Source organism: Vombatus ursinus, unplaced genomic scaffold (genome assembly GCF_900497805.2).
Source record: "Vombatus ursinus unplaced genomic scaffold, bare-nosed wombat genome assembly UNPS02014786.1, whole genome shotgun sequence".
Classification (NCBI taxonomy): domain Eukaryota; kingdom Metazoa; phylum Chordata; class Mammalia; order Diprotodontia; family Vombatidae; genus Vombatus; species Vombatus ursinus.
The window spans coordinates 49100192-49119849 of record NW_020954564.1 but is presented as its reverse complement, the minus strand read 5'-3'; the positions used below and the strand labels follow the sequence as shown (position 1 = coordinate 49119849).

Sequence of the window (19658 nt, the reverse complement as noted above, 5' to 3'; positions counted from 1 at the left end):
AGGGGAAGATTCACTTACGCCATTGCAATTTATATGATAAAAACCACTGTTTAATTAATTCCCTACAGAAGAACAAGCATGCAATCAGCTTGTTTATAATCCAATAGCTAAGGTATACAATAATCAGTAGGGTGTAGAGGAAAGGATTCTGGACTGGAGACAACAGACCTGGGTCGTGGTTCTAATTCTGTTGCTACCAAGAAAGTGGTCAAGTCATTTATCTCCATGCAGCTGCTGCCTCTTCTGTAAAATGAGGCAGGGGAATGAGGGTAGAGGTTGAACTAGATCAGGGGATCTTAAGGTTTTCTATAACATGGGCCTCTTTGGCAGCCTAGCAACACTTGTGGACCCCTTTTCAGAAAAATGTTTTTAAATGCATAAAATAAAATGCATAAGACTACAAAAGTTATATTATAATACAGTTATTACAATATTTTAAAATAAATTCACAAACCCCTGGTTAAGAACCTCTGGATTAAACAATCTCTAAATTCTTTTCCAGTTTTATGATCCTACATTCTAACATTTCTATTCAAGGGGTCCAAAACCCTAACATCTTTTTTTTAATTAATTTTGAATTAGCAACAATCACTTCCATACACTTTTGAGTTTTAAATTTTTCTTCCCCTCCCCAAGACAGTGAGCAATCTGATATAGGCTATACATATATATTCCTATTAAACATATTTTCACATTAGTGATGTTGTAGGTAAGAATTAGAACCAATAGAAGGAACCACCAGAAAGAGGAAATAAAACAAGAGGAAAAAAAATTAGCAAATAGTATGCTTCGATCTGCATTCAAACTCCATAGTTCATTCTTTGGATGTGGATAGCATTTTCCATCATGAGGCCTTTGGAGATGTCTTAGATTCTTGTATTGCTGAGAAGGGTTAAGTCTATCAGTATTAGTCATTGCACAACGTGGCTGTTATTGTGTACAATGGTCTCCTGGTTCTACTCACTTCACTCAGCATCAGACCATACAAGTCTTCTCAGGTTTTTCTTAAGTCAGCCTGTTCATCATTTCTTACAGCACAATAGTATTCCATTACAGTCATATACCACAACTTGTTTAGCCATTCCCAAAACGATGGGCATCCTCTCAATTTCCAATTCGTTGTCACCACAAAAAGAGCTGCTATATACATATAGCACATATATATATATAGTACATATAGGTCCTTTTCCCATTTGTATGATCTCTCTGGGATATAGACCTAGAAATGCTATTGCTGGGTCAAAGGGTATGCACATTTTTATAGCCTTTTGGGCATACTTCCAAATTGCTCTCCAAAATGGTTGGATCATTTCACAACTTCACCAATAATGCATTAGTGTTCCAATTTTCCCACATCTTCTCCAACATTTATCATTTTCCTGTTTTGTCATGTTGGCCAATCTGATAAGTGTGATGCGGTACCTCAGAGTTGTTTGTTTTGATTTGCATTTCTCTAATCAATAGTGATTCAGAGCATTTTTTCATATGACTATAGATGGCTCTAATTTCTTCATCTGAGAACTGCCTGTTGATATCTTTTGACCATTTATCAACTGGGGAATGACTTGTATTCTTATAAATTTGACTTAATTCTCTATATGTTTTAGAAATGAGGCCCTTATCAGAAAGACCGGTTGTAAAAATTCTTTCCCAATTTTCTACCCTCCTTCTCATCTTGGTTCCATTGGCTTTGTTTGTGCAAAAACTTTTCAATTTAATGTAATCAAAGTTATCCATTTTGCTTTTCGTAACGTTCTCTATCTCCTGTTTGGTCATGAATTCTTCTATTCTCCATAAATCTGATAGGTAAACTATTCCTTGCTCTCCCAGTTTGCTTACAGTTATCAGCCTTTATATCTAAATCATGAACCCATTTTGACTTTATTTTGGTATATGGTGTGAGATTTTGATCTATGCCTAGTTTCTGCCATACTCTTTTCCAGTTTTCCCAGCAGTTTTTGTCAAAAAGTGAGTTCGTATCCTAGAAGCTGGAGTCTTTGGGTTTATCAAATAATAGATTACTATAGTCACTGACTACTGTGTCTTGCACACTTAACCTATTTCACTGACCCACCACTCTATTTCTTGGTCAATACCAAGCAGTCCAAAGCTCTAACATCTTATATTCCACAGTCTAATATTAGTATTTCTTCCAGTTCTAGCATCCATCATCTAGCACTGTGCCTGGCACATAATGATCACTTAATAAAAGCTTGTTGACTTGACTAGCATTCTTCAGGCCACACATTTTAACATTCTCTGATATATGTGGTTCCTCCTTGCTGGAAAGTAATGTCTGAATGTCCCTCCCAGCAACTGAGGAGTCAAATTGGACATTTTTCTCTAAATTTCTCTAAGCTCAGGAAGAGTTTCCTTGCTGACAAACTAAAAGTCAATTATACCTTTTACCTCCCAAGCAATATTGATGGAGTCATTCATTTATTAAGAAGAGCTCTGCGTTAGGCACTGGGGAAATATACAAAGTTTAGATGAGACACAGTCCTAGTCTTCAAGGAACTTACAGCATAGTACGGTTGTACCTATAAATATAGAAATAACTCGAAAACAATATTATATAATAAGCATATTAGGAAGGTACAAAAACAAAGTGCCAGTTCTCTTCTATATTGTGCTGTACAGTGTAATGGGGGGTGTAGAAGTTGGGAGGGACAGGAACCAAGGATTTTGAATTCAAAAGACCTGGATTTGAGTTCCAGCTGTAAAATTTACTATACGACCTTAGTGGATTCATAATTTCCAGGTGAATTTCCAGGTAAAGGATTTTGAGCTGAGAAGTAACATGACAATATCTCTGTATGGAGAAGATAAGTCTGGTACTATATGGAAAATGGATCAGGGGAAGGAAGAGGAGAGGCAGAAAGATCTCTCAAAAAGCCACTGCAATAGTCTAATCAATACCCAGGCAATGAGGACCTATAGTAGAATGGGGGACAAGTAGATGAAATGTAAGAGATATTATTGGCATAAATAGCAGCCCGTATTTATATAGCACTTTGCAAAGCTCCTTTCTAACAACTCAATGACGTAGGTTATATGTAAACAGAACTAGGATTTGAATCCAGATTCTCTGACCCCATCATTGTTTTTTCCACCACTACACAGGGATACTTAAGGGGGTGCCACGAGTAAAGGCACAGCAAAGAGACAGAACAAGATGGAAAGACTAGGAGAAAAACATTTATTTAATGCTTTCTCCATGTAAAAAGGCTAGGTCCTGGAGATTCAAAGTAAAAATTAAATAATCTCTGACCTCAAAGAACTTATAGCTAACAGGAGGGTATAACATATACCTATATAAGTAAATATAAAGTAGTTTCAGAAGGGAGAGCTAACAACAGAAAGGAGTAATCTAATTTAGCAGAAAAGTACAGAAAAGTAGGTTGGAGCCAGATTAAAAAGGTCTAGAATGCCAACATCATAAGTTTATATTTTATTCAGTAGGCAATGGGGAAATCACTGAAGGTTTCTGAGCAGAGGAAGTGACATGATGAGTTCAGTGTCATGGTCAGAGTAGCACGTGAAGAAGATTGCTGACTGAGAAGGCAATGGATGATTTTGAGATGGAAAGATTGGAAGCAGGAAGACCAATCAGTAGACTATTACAAGAATCCAGGGGAGAATTAATATGGGACTGAACTTGGGTGGTAGCAGTGGAAGGAATAAGGAGACAGACATGAGAGATGTGGTAGAAACAGAATTCACAGGACGTGGCAACTGATTGGCTGTAGGAAAGAGAAGAATAAAAGATGATTATAGGATCAAAGGCCTCATTAACTGGGGGGGGGATGGTGCCAGGTTCTGTGAAGATGTTGGTGGGGATGGACAAAGGAGATGGGAATAGATGAATGCTGTTTAGGACATGTGGAGAATGAGATACTGGTGAGGCATTTAGGTGGCAATAACCAAGAGTGAACTGGACATACAGGATACAAGACTGGAGCTCAGGGGCAGAGATATAGACTTGAGTCATTGTCATAGATGTGGTAGTAGAAGCTACAGGAGCAAATGAAGTAACCAAATGATAAAGTATAGAGAGAAGAAATCCTGCAAAACAAAACTTTGCCTCAAAGGTTCAGTGCAACACCTAGAGAAGACTTTTTATAACAACTACTTGGATGAATCAATGAACAACTCTGACCTGGTCCACAGGACCTTCATCATGAACATCACCACAATACAGTAGAAGTCATGGGCATCCTTAAAGGATTTGATGATAATACCACAACCAGGGCTAAGAGGCCAATAGATGGGGTCCTGTACAATGGGCCTCCAGTTCCTCTTATTGAAAGCTGATCCATTCTTCAAAGCCCATTTCAAATCCTTCCTCTTCTATCAAGTCTTCCCCAATTACCCCCCCCACATACACACACCTACACCCACACCCACACACACCCACACACACCCACACACACAGGAAGGTATACTTAAAAAATCATAGCATTTAGAACTGGAAGGACCTTAGAAATCAAGTAGTCCAACCCTCTCATTTTACAGTGTCAAAAATGATTTCTCTTAGTAATGTGTGTCCAGGAGACTCAGCTTCCCCCGTCAGCCTTCTGACCAAAGTTCTTCAGAAGGAAATCTCTGATAATGAGATTGCATCAAATCTTCTTATTTTGGTCAAACTCCAACCCAGGCCTAAATTGATTTTATTCTACTCAGGTTTGGGTGGAGACAGACTTCCAAGACTGGGGGTGGTATTTCCTTTGATGGCTGGTGATATTGGACCCTGTGGACTGTGATCTAAAGCACATTCTCAAGACCTCATTTTAATATGGCCTACCTCCTAGTATGTGGACCAATCACAGTTGATTGACACCCCTTGAGAACACCTAATCTTCGAAGGGCACATAATGCTGTACCAAGCCAGTTTTGGACTGAACTCCCATGCAAAGCATGTCAAGCCACTTTGAGAAATTAAACCGTGGACACATGTACACCAATTTCATTTGTCTCTTAGATCAGATTCTGTTTCATATTGGGGTTTGTGGAATTCAGGGTTCACAACAGATAAGGAAACTTAGAACCAGACGGGTTAAGTGACTTGCCTATGGTCACAGAGGTACTAAAAAACAGAGCCAGGATTCAAAACCAGGTCCCAAGACTTTAAATCCAATTCTCTTACCATTAACTACACCAGACTAGTCTGGGAGTAGGGAGCTGTGGCCCAGTGCTAGTTCTTCTATACTACCAGGTTGTGAGGGTCACTTTATCTCCTCTTTCCTCTTCTGTATAAGGGGGTTGAACTAGATAGCATATAAGTTCTCTTCCAGCTTTGAGAAACTCTGTTCTAACATTCTGTTCAAAGCTCCCTTTCAGCTCGAACATCCCTATATTTCACTTTCTAATATCTTTTTGAGTTCCAGTATTCTATATTCTCATATACTGATTACAGCACTCATATTGCATTTAACAAATACTTACTGCCTAGCAAAGTGCCTTCAGCACCTGGCCCAGGCTCCACGCAATAGGCACTTAATTACTGAATGGAGTGGTTGTGTATATAATTGGAGTGCCTGTCCTCAACTCTAAGATCTGCCATTGCCTTTCTGCATGGTCTTATTCATAGTATCCAGATCAAAGTCCTCAATTTATAGTTGAGAAAAAATGAAGTCCAGAGATGCCAAGTGGCTGGCCCATGGTCAGAGGTAATAAGTGGCAGAACACGGATTCAAACTCTGGGATTGTCACTGTGAGTACTTATTTTCCACCATCAGTACAGATCACCATCCTCTACACCTTAGTTTTTTATATTTATGAGTTATGTAAAAAAAAATCACCATCCAGTAGCTATCCTTCTACTGATGACCTTCTCCACACTTAGCTCATTAGGTTCTCACTGCCAACAAACATGTAGCAAGTGACTCGAGGCTCAAGCTTTCCAGTTTACTAAGACCTAAAAGAACTTGTACTCTGCTCACAAAGCATTCATGACCCCAAGATCACTTCTATGCTACCATGTGTCATAAAAGGCCGGTAAGTGCAGTTTAACAATAGCTAGCTAGCATTTATATGGTACTTTAACTAATTTGATCCTCACAAAATCCCTGTAATTTAGATGCTATCATTATCCCCAATTTACAGATGAAGAAACTGAGTCACTTTCAGTTAAATGACTTGCCCAGGATCACACAGCTATTAAATATATAAGACAGAATTTCAACTTAGGTCTTCCTGATTCCAAGTCCTGAACTCTACACACTAAGCCAATTAGCTGCCTCTTTATTTGGATATAATTTTTTGTAAAACAGGGATACCACTATCTGCACTCCCTATGTCATCTTCGAGGAAAACACTATGTACACCTCAAAGCATCATAGTGATGTGACATGACATTGTAATATGAGTTAAAATTGACTCAGGAACTCTAATATTGCTGCTCTGGCCTTTCAAACCTGTCTGTCGATGAAAAGTTCTGAACTTTGGTCACGAATTTTCCCCAAGAGAAGATGAATTTAAGAAGCCTTGAAAGAGCATTTGTAATGACCCCAGCAAACAAGACAGCAGGCACAGATTAACATGGCCTCCTTAGAGAGGCCCATGAAATCTAAAACAAAAATCACAGAAGGCCACAAACATTTTGGGCAGCTCTTCCCACAAAAGTGCAACCCATATGAAGGTCACCAATCCCTTGCCTCAGTCCATAACACTTCTAATGCCATGGAGCTACACACCCATTTAGAATGTTGTTCCTACAGAACTGCCACCTCTGTTCCCAAGACCCTTGAGCCTAATGTTGATTTTGGCAGAATTGAGTAACAATATTGGGCAAACCATAATCCATTATAGACACAAAAATGTCGGAACTAAAAAGGATCTTAGAATACAGAGCCAAGGGTGAGGAACCTTCAGCCTCAATGCCACATGTGGCCCTCTAGGTCCTCAAGGGCTGCCCTTTGACTGAATCCAAACCTGAATAGAACACAGAATGTTAGCGTGACAAGAAAAGAAAGCAGGAGCTCGGGAAAGCTTTAGCAATCATCCAACACAACCTGATCATGACTAGTGCCAAAATGATGATGCATTTAATGGCAGGGTGTAGTAGTAGCTTGAAGAGAGGCATTACCAAGCTTGGAGCTCATTATTTCAATTATTAAAATATTTATTTGTTCACAAAACAACTTAATTTCTTTTCCAAGCCTGGGGCCTGGCCTTTTTAAAATGTAAAGTCCTCAAGGGCAAGGAAAATGTTTTTTGCATATTCTGCTCTGTGGCAGGTCACTCTGCTTCAGCTTTTAACATCAACAACAACACTGTAAGGATGGTGATAATCTTCTTACTCCCTTAAGCAAACCTCTACTTTCAATTCAGGAGAATTCTAAAGAAAAAGACTTCTAAGGGCAAAGGGGGGTATTTGTCTAGTACTGAAGCATGGCATTATGGCATTAGAGAGAACTCCAGCAGACCTGGAGGTGGAGGTACCTACTCTGCTACTAACATGCTGTATGACTTTGGCAAGCCACTTCCCTTTTCTCTGGGTCTCTAGAACCTCCTAGATCAAACAAAAATGCTGAGTTAAATGATAGGTAAGAAGCCTCCCAATTCTGATGGTCTGTAATTCTAAGATTATCCTCCCTTATCTATATTTCCCTGATAATCATGTCCCTTTTTCTCTGATGTGGTTACTGAGCAAGAAACTGAGTTGTTTACTGAGCAAGTTGGTAATTTATTACGAAACCGATTTCAAAGACTTGTTCTTTCTGACCTGAAGGGAAAAACAGATGTCCTTCGAACTTTAAAAGTCCCACTGAAGAGAAGAATGGAACCTGTGGGGCTGAGTCTGAGAGGTGTGGGTGAAATAGACTGGACCAGTCATTACTGGAATGAAAGAGGAGTTAGAAGTCTATCTGGCAGGTTTTTAAAATAAAGTCTGGTAGAGGAAACAGATTGTCATTTTGCACTGAAACAGAACATAATGTGTGAGTGTGGAGTTCAGACATTCTGCAGCCCAGAAAGACGTCTGTGGGGCAAAGAATTCAACCTGGGAGAAGTCTTAGTTAGATGAGCAAAGCATAGTGGTACAGTGGAAATAATGTTAAATCTAAAATCAGAGGACCTAGGTTCAATCAACCAACAATCATTTATTAAACAGCTACCATGTGCCTTGTATTGTGCTAGGCATGGGGTGGGGGGTGGGAAAGAGATACAGAGACCAAAAAAAAAATCCCTTTCCACAAGGAACTTGAGGATCAGTCAAGGGGAAACAATATTTACATATACAGGCATATTCAAAATAAATACAAGATAATTTGGAGAGGGGTAGTTGGAAAAGGCTTCGAATAGAACATGGGCTTCTAAATGGTAGCAGTAAGGAGGTACAGTATTCTAGGCAAGCTCAGCTGAGGCCAAGTCATTAAAGGCTTTAAAAGCCCAAACAAAGAACTTTGATTTTATCCTAGAGGCAATAGGAGGCCCTAGAAATTACTTAACAGGAGAGTGTGATAGCCAGATCTCCACTCAAGGAAAATCACTTTGGCGATTATGTGGAGGACAGATCAAAGTGGGAAGAGACTTGAAAAGGGGAGACCAATCAGGAGGCCCCTGGAATAGTGCAGGTGTCAAGTGAGATAGTGGCTTTGAGTAGGAGAAGGAGTCAGATGACAGAGATGCTGTAGAGTTCTATAGAAACAAGATCTGGCTACTAAGAAGCCAGTCTTCGGGAAATACTGCGGCCAAAAAACTGGTGGGCTTCTTAACATCTAGCCAGACAAGGCCCTAGGATAACTTACACACATACTCTTGTCACCAGCTTTCCATCTTGGCAGTACCTGACAAAGTGTGTCCTCCAAGGGCACAGAGCCTTTGAGAGCCCAGGATTGTTTCTGTGTTACAGTGAAGCATCAGGGGAGAAAGTCAAAGGGACTATAAACAAATTTCCCAGATTAATCTCTGGAGAGTTCAGATAAGGTAAGAGATAAAGGGTGGGGCTCCAGCAACCACAAACATGTTACCGCAGTGGCCTTTAGAGACAGTTCAAATAGGAGAGAACAAAAGAACATGTTTGGGAACTTATCAGGTGGTGTTAATTCCTTGCTGTAAATTGGAACTAGGTTCCTCACAAAAGTCTGAAAAGTGGAGTTCATCTGTAAAGTGCTGGGCTCAATGCCCACTGGCTTCTCATATCTCAGCATCTAGGCAGAAGTGTGTCGAGTGAGCCAAACAGATGCCCAGTGAATGCCACCAACGAAGGATGCCATGTCACTGACACCTGGCAGTGGCTCTGTTTCTCAGACAGCTGAGAAAAGGATCAGATGCTTAACCTGCTGTATATGGACCAGAGGAGATGAGCAATTCCTGTTGCAAATACTGCTTCCTGGAAGCTAAGGGATACCAGTGGAGCCTGCAAATCTTGGCCTTAGTAACTCCTGAGATAATACAGCCTAAAGGAGGAACAGGTCCCATAGGAAATGCTGTTTCACAACTACCTCTAACTCTCAGAGAAGCAGCAAACACAGTCAAGGCAAACAAACAGAAAGTTAGCCTAGTCTAACAGCTAAAGTTTACTCAACTCAAAGAGAATCCCAGGATCTCAGAACTGGAAAGGGACTCAGAGATCATCTAGTCCAACCTGTACCAGACCAAAAATTCCCTCTGCAGCAAGAGTTCTTAGGCTGGGGTCTGTAAATCTGTTTTTTTTTGTTTTATATTTTTATAACTCAATTTCAATATAATTGGTTTCTATTGTAATCCCAATTATTTTATTTTATGAACTTTATTTTATGAAAGCATTATTTAGAGAAGGGGGTCCATTGGCCCCACTAGATTGCCAAAGGGATTCAGCACACAAAAAAGGTTATTATAAACCAATAATTAAAGCTTATTGTTTGCGATGCATTTTAAGAATATCTCATTTTAGCCTCACAACACTGGGAGGTAGGTGTTGTTATTATCCCCCTTTTACAGTTGTGAAAACTGAAGCTGAGAGCAATTAAATGACTTGCCCAACACCATACAGCTAGTAAGTTTCTGAGGCTACTCTACAGTGTCTCCAAGAAATGCTCATCCAGCACCTGGCCACATCCCATAACAGATTTTCCACTTTGGAACAGCTCTAACTGTGAGAAAATGTTTTCTTACATTAAGCCCAAATCTGTCCCCTCCATAATTTCTATCCATTACTTCTAGCTTTGTCCTTTACACCACTGGTGTCAAACTCAAATAGAAACATATGCATAATAAGCATATTGACTTTAAAAAAACACAAATTAACATCATCTATGTTGTGTTATATTTTTAATTATGCTGTTAAACAACGTCTCTCAATTACATTTTAATCTAGCTCAGGTTAAGAAAATCAAGTCCAAACTTCCTTCCACTAGGACAGCCCTTCCTATACTTGGACTCAGGAGATGGAGGTTCAAATCCAGACTCGGTCACTTACTAGCTACAGGACCATCAGCTTCACCTCTTTCCTTCACTGCATCTGTTTCCCCCTCCATAAAATGGGAAGGGTGAATTAGATGATCTTAAAGGTCTCTTCTGATTTTAAATCCCATGATCCTACTTAAAGAAAAGGACCGCCTCTTTAAGTTTTCTTTCCTCCAGGTTAAACACATATCCACTTCCTTCAACTGATCCCAGTTAAGCAGACATCTAAGATTCTGGATCTAAATCTTCTGCAAATACTTCTCACCACAGAGGCTGTCAACAACCAAAAAGCAAAGGAGAGTTTGCTCACTGAACTGCAGCCACAATAATAGCCGTTTAAATAAAATACAACCCACTCTGACCACCTGCATTCCACGTAGTCACTCATTCACTATCTTTATCATCATAATCGCACCTGCAAAATTTCCCATGCTTAGTTCCAGCTCCATGGTTAGCTTCCCCCCCATCCCCCCTTAAGAAGGAAGCCATAGTTTAGTTCCTGAAGTATCAATTTCAGGTGGCTAAAACTGTCTGCAAAGTTTCTGCAGAAACTTACACAGCCTCATGAATCCCATTTCCTCAGCTGGCTTTCAAAGCACCCTGTATTTTACACAATGTGAATAGCAGTTCTGTAAGAAAAATTCCAGTGCTAATGGTATTTTCCCCCTCTTAAATATTAAGTATGAAATTAAATATAAAAAACTTATTACCTAAAATATTCTTCAAATTAATGCCCTCTCTTTTGCTCCAATTTTTCTGATCCCCAATATTTAGGTCCTCAACCCCAGAGAGTATTTATGAGTTCCATTCATATACTTCAAGTCTAAGAGTGTCCTTTGAGTAAAAAAGCATAGACAAAGCCATAGTAAACTATCGGTGATAAGTTACAGAAGCTACTAGTGAGGACAACATCTTATCTAATCAGTAATCTTTGTGACATCTCTTATAAATTGGCAACCAGCCTACATAGAAAGAGCATAAGTGATGGATGGCAGGGCACCTCCAAAGCAGGCTATTCTACTTTGAGTCAGCTCTAGTTATTAGGAAGTCTTTTGTTATGACCAGCCAACTCTACAGCTTCCACCCATTGCTCTTTCTTCTGTTCTTTGGAGCCAAGGAGAAAGGAAATCTCTTTTACATCACAACCCTTTAAGTACTAAAAGGAACCCCTAAGTGTGCTGTTCTCTAAACTAAATTGACCTTTCTGTGACAGTGTTAGGTCCTCTCAGCACTCTGTTTTCTGTCCTCCAGACAACTTCTAGTTTATAAATATCCTTCTGAAAGTGTTGTACCCCAAATTCACACCTAAACCTCCTCCTCCAAATTTCCCTTTCTGTTGAAAAAAAAATTCACCATTCTTCCAGTCATCTAGATTCAAAATCTTGAAGTCGTCCTTGACCCTTCCTTCAATCCCTCTAATCAACCATTAAGATCCAATCTCACATCTGTCCCCTTCTGTCCATTCACACAGCTACCATCCTAATTCAAGCCACTGATCCTCTCTTGCCCAGACTACTTGCATTAAGATTATTTGGTCTTCCCTCTCTAGTCCATGCTTCACACTGCTACCAAAATCATCTGGCTTATTTCCCCAACTCTAGAGACATTATATACAGAAGACATTGAGAATATCAAGATGAATTCAATTTAATTGTTAAATGCAACAAGTATTTATTAAATGCCTATTACATGTCAGGCACTGTACCAGGCAGGGTGATGCAAAGACAAAAATGATAGTCTCTACAATCAAGGAATTTACATTTATATACCTAGATAAGTAAATATAACATATACACAAAGTAAATACAAAGTGATTTCTGTAATATAAATCCAGAAAGACCTGGTTCTACACTTAAAGGCAATGGAAATTCCAAGAGGTAAAGGCAAGAAGGGAGAACACCCCAGGTCTGAGGGAACAATTTATCTTTGAAAGCTCATAGACCAGAGATGGATTGATGGCATGTCCGACATGGGGGAATTTGGCTGGAATGCAGAGTGGAAGGGGAAGTTAAATACAAGAGAGGCTAAAAACACAATATAGCAAGTGAGAATCAAATGATCACATACAAAGTCAGAGGCAGGAGAGGTAAATGTCGCCTCTGAATCAAGTAAGGCACCAGAGAGGAGGTGGCGCCTAAGCTGGGTCTCTAAAGTGGAGGATTTCGAAAAGTGGAGCTGCGGACGGCATCAGCTCCAGATGTGAGGGACACATGCAATTTTTATACAAAAGCACAGAGATAAGAGGGGGGAGAAAAAGATCAGAAAATTGTACAGATTGGCTGGAATACTGTTGTCCTTCAGGTGATTCTTGACTTGCTCGTGAACTGGATTTAAGTAAGGCAGAGTTGCACAAAGTCATCAGCCTCACTCTCTTTCAGAGTCATCAAAATCTAGGGGTAAGACAAAAGTCAGGGAGACTGATGATGGCACAGAATAGAGTGGATGACCTTGGTCTCTTTGATACTTGACCAAGCTCTACTTGCTCCACAGCACCTGCTTCAGCTGCCTTAATGGCATTGGAACAAACTGGTATACCCCTAATTTATTATTATATTATATAATTTATAGTAACATAAATATATTAATAAACCCCTCATCTGCCCATTCCACCAGGGGAAGTCCTCACATGCTTGGGGTAGACATCTCCCTAACTCACCCATGGGTATGAGGCCCATCAGTTACTCTCAATCTGGTTTAGCCTGTCTGTCAAGACGGTTTTACTGGGGTATGGCCACTGCACATGCTGCAGCTTCTTGGAGCCTGAGGTGAGAGTTGGGTGAAAAGATGGACGCCAAATATGAATGAGCAGTCTTGAAAAGGGGCCAACAAGCCCGTACGCCGGAGGTGCTAGTCCTCCCTGAATCCCTCTGCATGCAGCCAAATTATGTAAGATAAGGCTGGAAAGGAATTTGAAGCCAAAGGGGAGGAGCACCTCGAATGCCAGGGAGAGAAGTGTATAGTTTATCCCCTAGTCATGGAAAAGTGAAAGATTTTTGAAAGTGACAAGATCAGACTTCTGAATTAAGATTGCTTTAATAGTGGCATAAAGAGACGGGTTGAAAAGCAGAAAATTGGAGACAAGGGGATAAGCAGCAACAGTGTTGTCTCAGTACACATCATTCCCTATCCCTGGAATGTTCTCCTTCTACTGGTTGAAATCCTACTCATCCTTCAATGCCCTATACAAATACCACCTCCTCCACAAAGCCTTCCCAACTCTCTCCCTCCTCCCTGCTCCTCTTGAAAATTCTTTCCTTTCACAAATCTTGAATAGTTTAGGATCATGGGTTTTAGAGACGGAAAGGATGTTAGAAACTATCTAGTCTAACTCACTCAATTTTCAGTTGAGGAATATTAAGACCAGAGACATAAAGCTACTCGTTCATCATCCCACAGGTGATAACCAGCAGAGCTGGAATTTCAACTCAGATCTTCTGACTTCAAATGCAGTAATCTTTCCACTCAATACCACTGGAGGTATCACCTTTCAAAGTCAAGTCCTCAGACTAGAACTGGGGATAAAATGGAAAAAACACCCCAAGTCCCTGTTGTCAAGGAGTTTAAAATCTCAGATGTTAATCATCCCATTCTATATTTGTTCATGTATAAGAGAGAGCAAGATCCTTGAGGTCAGGGATTCTCTGACTTTTGCATTTGTATCCCCATTGCCAAGCATGACGTCTAGTGCATAGCGGGTGTCCATTAAATGATGGTTGATGTAAACCCTCCACTGGACTGGATTTTCCCTGGATCATTTTCTGTCTTTCAATTCCTTTTAGCACTGAACACTATGTGCTTCTGCACACAGTAATAATAATAGCTCACATTTTTATATCTTAGGGTTTGCAAAACACTGTAGAAATATTGTCTCATTTTATTCTCACAAGAATAAGTGCTGTTATTAACCTCAATTTACAGATGAGGAAACTGAGGCAGATAGGGGTTCCATGACTTGTCCAGGCTAAAACGATTAGTATGTGAGGCTACATTTGAATTTAGGTCTTGACTCTAGGTCCAGTGCTCTATCCACTGCACCACCCAGTGACCCAGTATTTAATAAATTACTACTGTTGGAAAGAAAGAATAAAAGCTAGATGATAGATGCAAAATGAGCATTGTTAGAGAGGATATCTTGGAGTTCATGAGAGCTAAAGAGGATATCCCTGCACAGAAGAAAAGTGAAATAAAAAGTGAAGTAATTTGGGGCTTGGCAAAACACCAAGAAATACACTCCATGATTTCCGGTTACCCTCAGAGAAGATGTCACTAGAATACTTTAACTAACGTTCCAAGCACATTGAGTTTTTCAGTTACTGTAGATTTCTACAGAGCTTATCTCTTAACATTTCTAACGGGTTTCTGGTGCTGCTGATAAGATTTTCTAGCACAGTTAAAATGAGATGAGATCCAGCCAGCTGTCTAGAAACATATAGCAAGATTATCTTTAGAAGAAACCACCAGAGACAAAGGCCCCGGAGAGGGAGCTGTCCTGCAGTCTTGCCTATATGGCAGAAATCATCTGAACGGAACCTCGAATTATGGGGAGATGGCCATTATATATGCTCTTAGCCTTTTACTCTATTCTAAATGAAATGCAAAATTCAAGGGTGGAGGAGGGAAGCGGTTTTGTACTTTAATGAGAAAAAAAAGGTTATTGTTCTAAGAAGGCACGTGTGTCTGTCATCCAGGGGCAGACTAAATGACCGCTGTACAGATGTTCCTCTCAAAAACACCAACCCCAAGGCATGCCCAGTCTCTCCTTGGACCCTGGCTCCCCCGTGCACGGCCTGGAGTCCGCCCCGTCTTCTCAGATCCCTGACACCAAGCTCAGCTGCAGTCCTTTCGGCCCCAGCTCCAGCCCCCACCCCCTGATATGCATCCCAGCACGGTTCTGTGGGGCACCTTGGCATTAACCACGTCCCCTCCACCCCCACCCCACCCCCGCCCCAACAGGCATGAGGAGGCCTGGCCTGGAAGGGGGGGGCACGCGGCTCCCCGCCGGGGTCAGGCGGGCCCTAGCCCGGGGCGGGGGGTGCCATCCCCCGGCCCCGGGAGCCGGGCAGTGCGGGCTACGAAGCGCCTCCCCCGGGCCAGGCCTCGCCAGGAGCCCTGTCCGCAGGCCCCCGCCGCCGCCGCCGCCGCTCCTGCGGCCAGGCCCTCCCCGCCTCCCTGCCTGCCGGCTGGGCCTCGGAACCCGCGCGCCCCGGGCCCGCACTTAACTGTTCCCCGCTGAGGCGGCGGCGGCGGCGGCGAGTCTCGGCTCCGTCTCACGCAGAAGCAGCTTCTCATCGCCCGGGCGGGGCCGGGCCGGGCCGGGGCGGCGGAGCCTGCTCACCGCGGGGCTCAGCGGCGGCGGCGGCCGCAGGAGGAGGAGCAGCGGCGCGGGGGCCGGGCCCCGGCGGAGGCGGCGGCGGAGGCTCGGCGGGCTCCCGGCCGCCCCGGCTCTGACACATGCTCCGGGGGAGGCGCCGGCGCCGGGGCTCGAGCGCGCGGGAGGAGGGACCGAGGCGGGGAGCGGGAGCCCCCTGCCTCCGGAGCCCGCCCCGCCGCCCCCGCGCTGCCGCCGCCGGGCGGCAGCGACGGCCGAGGCCAGGCCGGCGGCGGCCTCCGTCCGCCCGCGATCCCGCCCAGCCCCGGGAGGGACCGGAGCGGGGGCGGTGACACGGGGGAGGCCGGGGCTGGGGTCAGGGAGGCGGCGAGGCCTGAGGCCGGTCCGGGCTGCGCGAGGCTCCCGTGCTTCCCCTGGGGTGCAAGAAATCGAGACTGGGGCCAACCGGGGAGCCGGCCCGGCCTCGGCCCCGGGCAGGACAGACGGGCTGCGTGGAGGAGGGAGCGCAGCCCGGAGGCCTCGGGGGGCCCCCAGCTCCTCCACCCCCCGCTGCCCGCCGAGGGCACGTGGCCCCAGGGCCACATTCCACTTGCACTTGAGCCTGTGCCTTAAGCATCAATACCCACCTTCAGGCCTTCCTCGGTGCAGAGAGAGAGCGGGCCGGGCCGAGGATCCGAGGGGGACTCCCGCTGTGGGCAATCCAGGAGTTAACCGGGCTACGAGGAGAGCCAACTGCAGGAGAGGAAGTGGGGTCACATTGTCATCCACTCCAGACTCTTTGGAAACATTGGGACCGTTCCCAAGAAAAGGGGGTACCAGGCAGAATTGGCACAGCCGCAGGGAATGCGGTGCGTGCGTGTGTGTGTGTGTATGTGTGTGAATTCACACAATTGTGTGTATTCAAGAATGCACTTAAAGCAAACCCATGGTGAGGAGCTGGGAGATCAATCCCACAAACTTTCGTTTGTTCACTTAGACAAGTAAGAGTGAAGTGGCCCATGAAAGGCCAGTGGGGAGGCCAGGAGGGAGGGCTGGGCTCACTGTGCCCCACCAACCTCTCCCACACCGCCTTGTGGGGCCCAAACTCACCGATCCCTTCATTTTCTAAATGTACTTTCTTTGCCCTCACAGCTGAATGTTAATGACTCTCTTGATTGATTATGTACATTCTTATTCTTGAAAATATTCTCTCCTTTAGGAAGTATGGTGTAATGGAAAAGATGCTGGATTCGAGTCAAGATCAGGGTGTAAAGAAATGTGATGCAAAAACAAACAAGAGAGACTTTCCTGATCTTACTAGTTATCTCTCCCTTCCTTCAAATAGCTTTTATTTCTGGGTGAGAGAGGGAGAGATGCCCCAGTAGGAAAAGGGATTTTTTTCATTTTGTCTTTTTATCTCCAGAAACTAGAAATTGCCTTACATATAGTAGGTCGTTAAATGATTATTGAATTAAACTGTCAAATAATTGGGTTCAAGCTCTAACTCTGCTACTTAGTATATGTGGACAAGATACTTTACATCCCTGAGATTTAATTCCACATCTGTTAAAAAAAGGGGGGGGGGTTGGATTAGATAATTCCTGAAGTCCTTTCCAGTGTGTATTTTAACATTATTTTGTTGTAAGGTACTTTCAAGCTGTAACATAGGATGAGATTGGATTAAATCTATCTTCAGTGAGCCACCAGTAAGAATGTCATTAGGTATGGCCCTTCCCAAATCAGAATTTTTGAGGTGATTTTATTCTGTGAAGCCAGGTTATACTGACAGTGCTGTGGCTATAGAAGCCATTGGATTAATAAATGTGCCCAATATGCCTGTGAACATAAAGAAACATGTTCAATGTATCTGCAAAAGGAAATGTAGTTTCCTTTCTAAAGCAGTCTCTTTCGGTAAAAGCTCAAAATACCTGTTTTTAGAAACAACAAAAAAGTACCATAGAAAACAAGAAGCCGTAAGCACCACAGTTCATCCCTTCATTATACTATGGCCAAGACATTATTGTTCACCATTAATTGTGAGCAGTTAAAAGGAACCTTCCTTCTCTCTCCCCCATAGGAGCAGTAACTTAAACTTCTTAAGGCTATGAATCACCAACATTATTTCTCCAGTCTGTTAAGGTTTTGAAAAGTGCTTTGCTCACAACAGCCCTGTGAGGTAGATGATGAAAGTCTGATTATGCCACTGAATTTTTTTTTTCAGAGTTGGGAGGGACTTCCATGGCCAACTAACCCAATCCCTATCTGAAGAATAATAGTGTCAGCAACATCCCTGAGAAGCCTTTTCTTAAAGACCTTAAAGAAAGGCCTAACCCACTGCTTCTCCCAGGGAGCTCATTTCATTTTTGGATAGCTCTAATTTTTAGGAAGTTTTTTCCTTAAATCAAGCCTAAATTTACCGATTTGCAAATTTCACCCAACTGTTCCTACTTCTGTCCTCTAGAATCAAGAAGAATAAATTAAGTTGATCACAGTGAAGTCTTTTCTGTAAGTTCAACATCCTCCATTCCTTCAACCAATCTTCACAAAGCTATGAAATGGCAGAGTTAGAATTTGAATCTAGGATTAAAAAAAACAAAACAAAACAAAAAACCTCAATCCAGTGCTCTTTCCAGTATAGCAGGCTGCAACTAAAAGACCTTGAGAACCATTGCTGTTGGCAAAGGGTAAACACTTAAGGTTTTTGAAAACAACATACTCATGCCTGTGCTTTAGGAAGATAGCTCTGGCAGCCTGAGCCTGGTGGATTGGAGAGAGGAGCCTGGACGGAGACCAGTTGGGATGCTAGTGCAGTAATTTAGATTATTTGTTTTCTTTTCCATTGCCTAGTGCAGCCTCTAATCATACTTTGTACTTAAATCGGGACAAGAGCATGGTGTAATGAGAAAAGCACTCATTGGTTACAAAGTCAAGAGACCTGAATTCAAACCCTGGCTCTGATAGGCGACCACTTCCCCTTTTGGGGTCTTAATTCTTCAATGCAAATTTAGCTATGTGACCACAGCAAGTCACTTAATCACCCTGAGGTTCTGTAAAATGAGAATAACCTTGCTGCTTAAAGCAAGTACCTACCATCAAGGATTGCTGAGAGGCTTTAAAGACAGATGGCACAACCAACAAGCATGTATTACATTCCCACTACAAACCAGGCACTGTGCTAGGCACTGGAGATACAGAGACAAAAATGAAAGTTCCTAGTCTCAAGCACCAACCTAACCAAACTCAGAAATGTTATCACCAGAAGGGTGGCCACCAAGTAATACTGTCCCCTCTTCTGGTCACAATAAATTCCAGCCTTCCTTTCTCCACAGTTGCCAATGCCCTCCCTACCTCCTTGGAAATTACACTGTATTTACTTTTTGCATATTTTGGTCTCATTTATCTGTTTATTTGTCCCTTATCTTCTTCCCTCCTTTCCTGGCCATGAGAAAGCTCCTTTAGAGCAGGAACTGTTTCAGGTTTTTAAATATTTTTATCCCCAGTGCTTACCACAGTTTCTAGCACATGGCAAGGCACTCAAATGTTGAATGAATACCAGCACTTCAGCATGAAGGCATTGTGATCTGGCTAGATGGCCCTACACTGTTAAAAAAATCTTGTATTAAAATGATGGCAAACAGATAATATCTGACTGGTTTTTAAATCTTATTTTCAGATCAGTTTTACTCCTAATATAACAATTTTACAAATAATGTATCTTTGGGAGCAATATTGCATGTGAGAGCTCACCTTCTGAGCCACTTCACAACAGTTTTCATTTTCCCCTTGGCTTACATAAGCCAATATTTGAGGGAATTGTTTCAGTTCATATTTTCCCTTTTAGGATCTGAGAATTTTGTTTTTCAAGTCACTGTGGGGTTTTTTTTTTTTGGTTTTTTTTGTTTGTTTATTTTTTTAATGTGCCTTTGTAATTTTGCCAAGGCCACGGAACTGTTTTTAATAT

General features: G+C 42.4%; 1 protein-coding gene across 5 annotated transcripts in view; it reads right to left on the bottom strand.

Moving 5' to 3' along the window:
* Nucleotides 1-15685, bottom strand: part of LOC114046893 (multivesicular body subunit 12B) — a 327435-nt gene extending 311750 nt beyond the window's left edge. For all 5 annotated transcript variants that reach the window (XR_003569565.1, XM_027867501.1, XM_027867498.1 and 2 more), the window contains exon 1: nt 15610-15685. Coding sequence is in view for 4 of the 5 variants with exons in the window: in XM_027867501.1 (XP_027723302.1) it covers nt 15610-15678 (69 nt within the window). In the remaining variant the exon portion in view is untranslated. The remainder of the gene's footprint in view (nt 1-15609) is intronic.
* Nucleotides 15686-19658: the final 3973 nt, after the last annotated feature.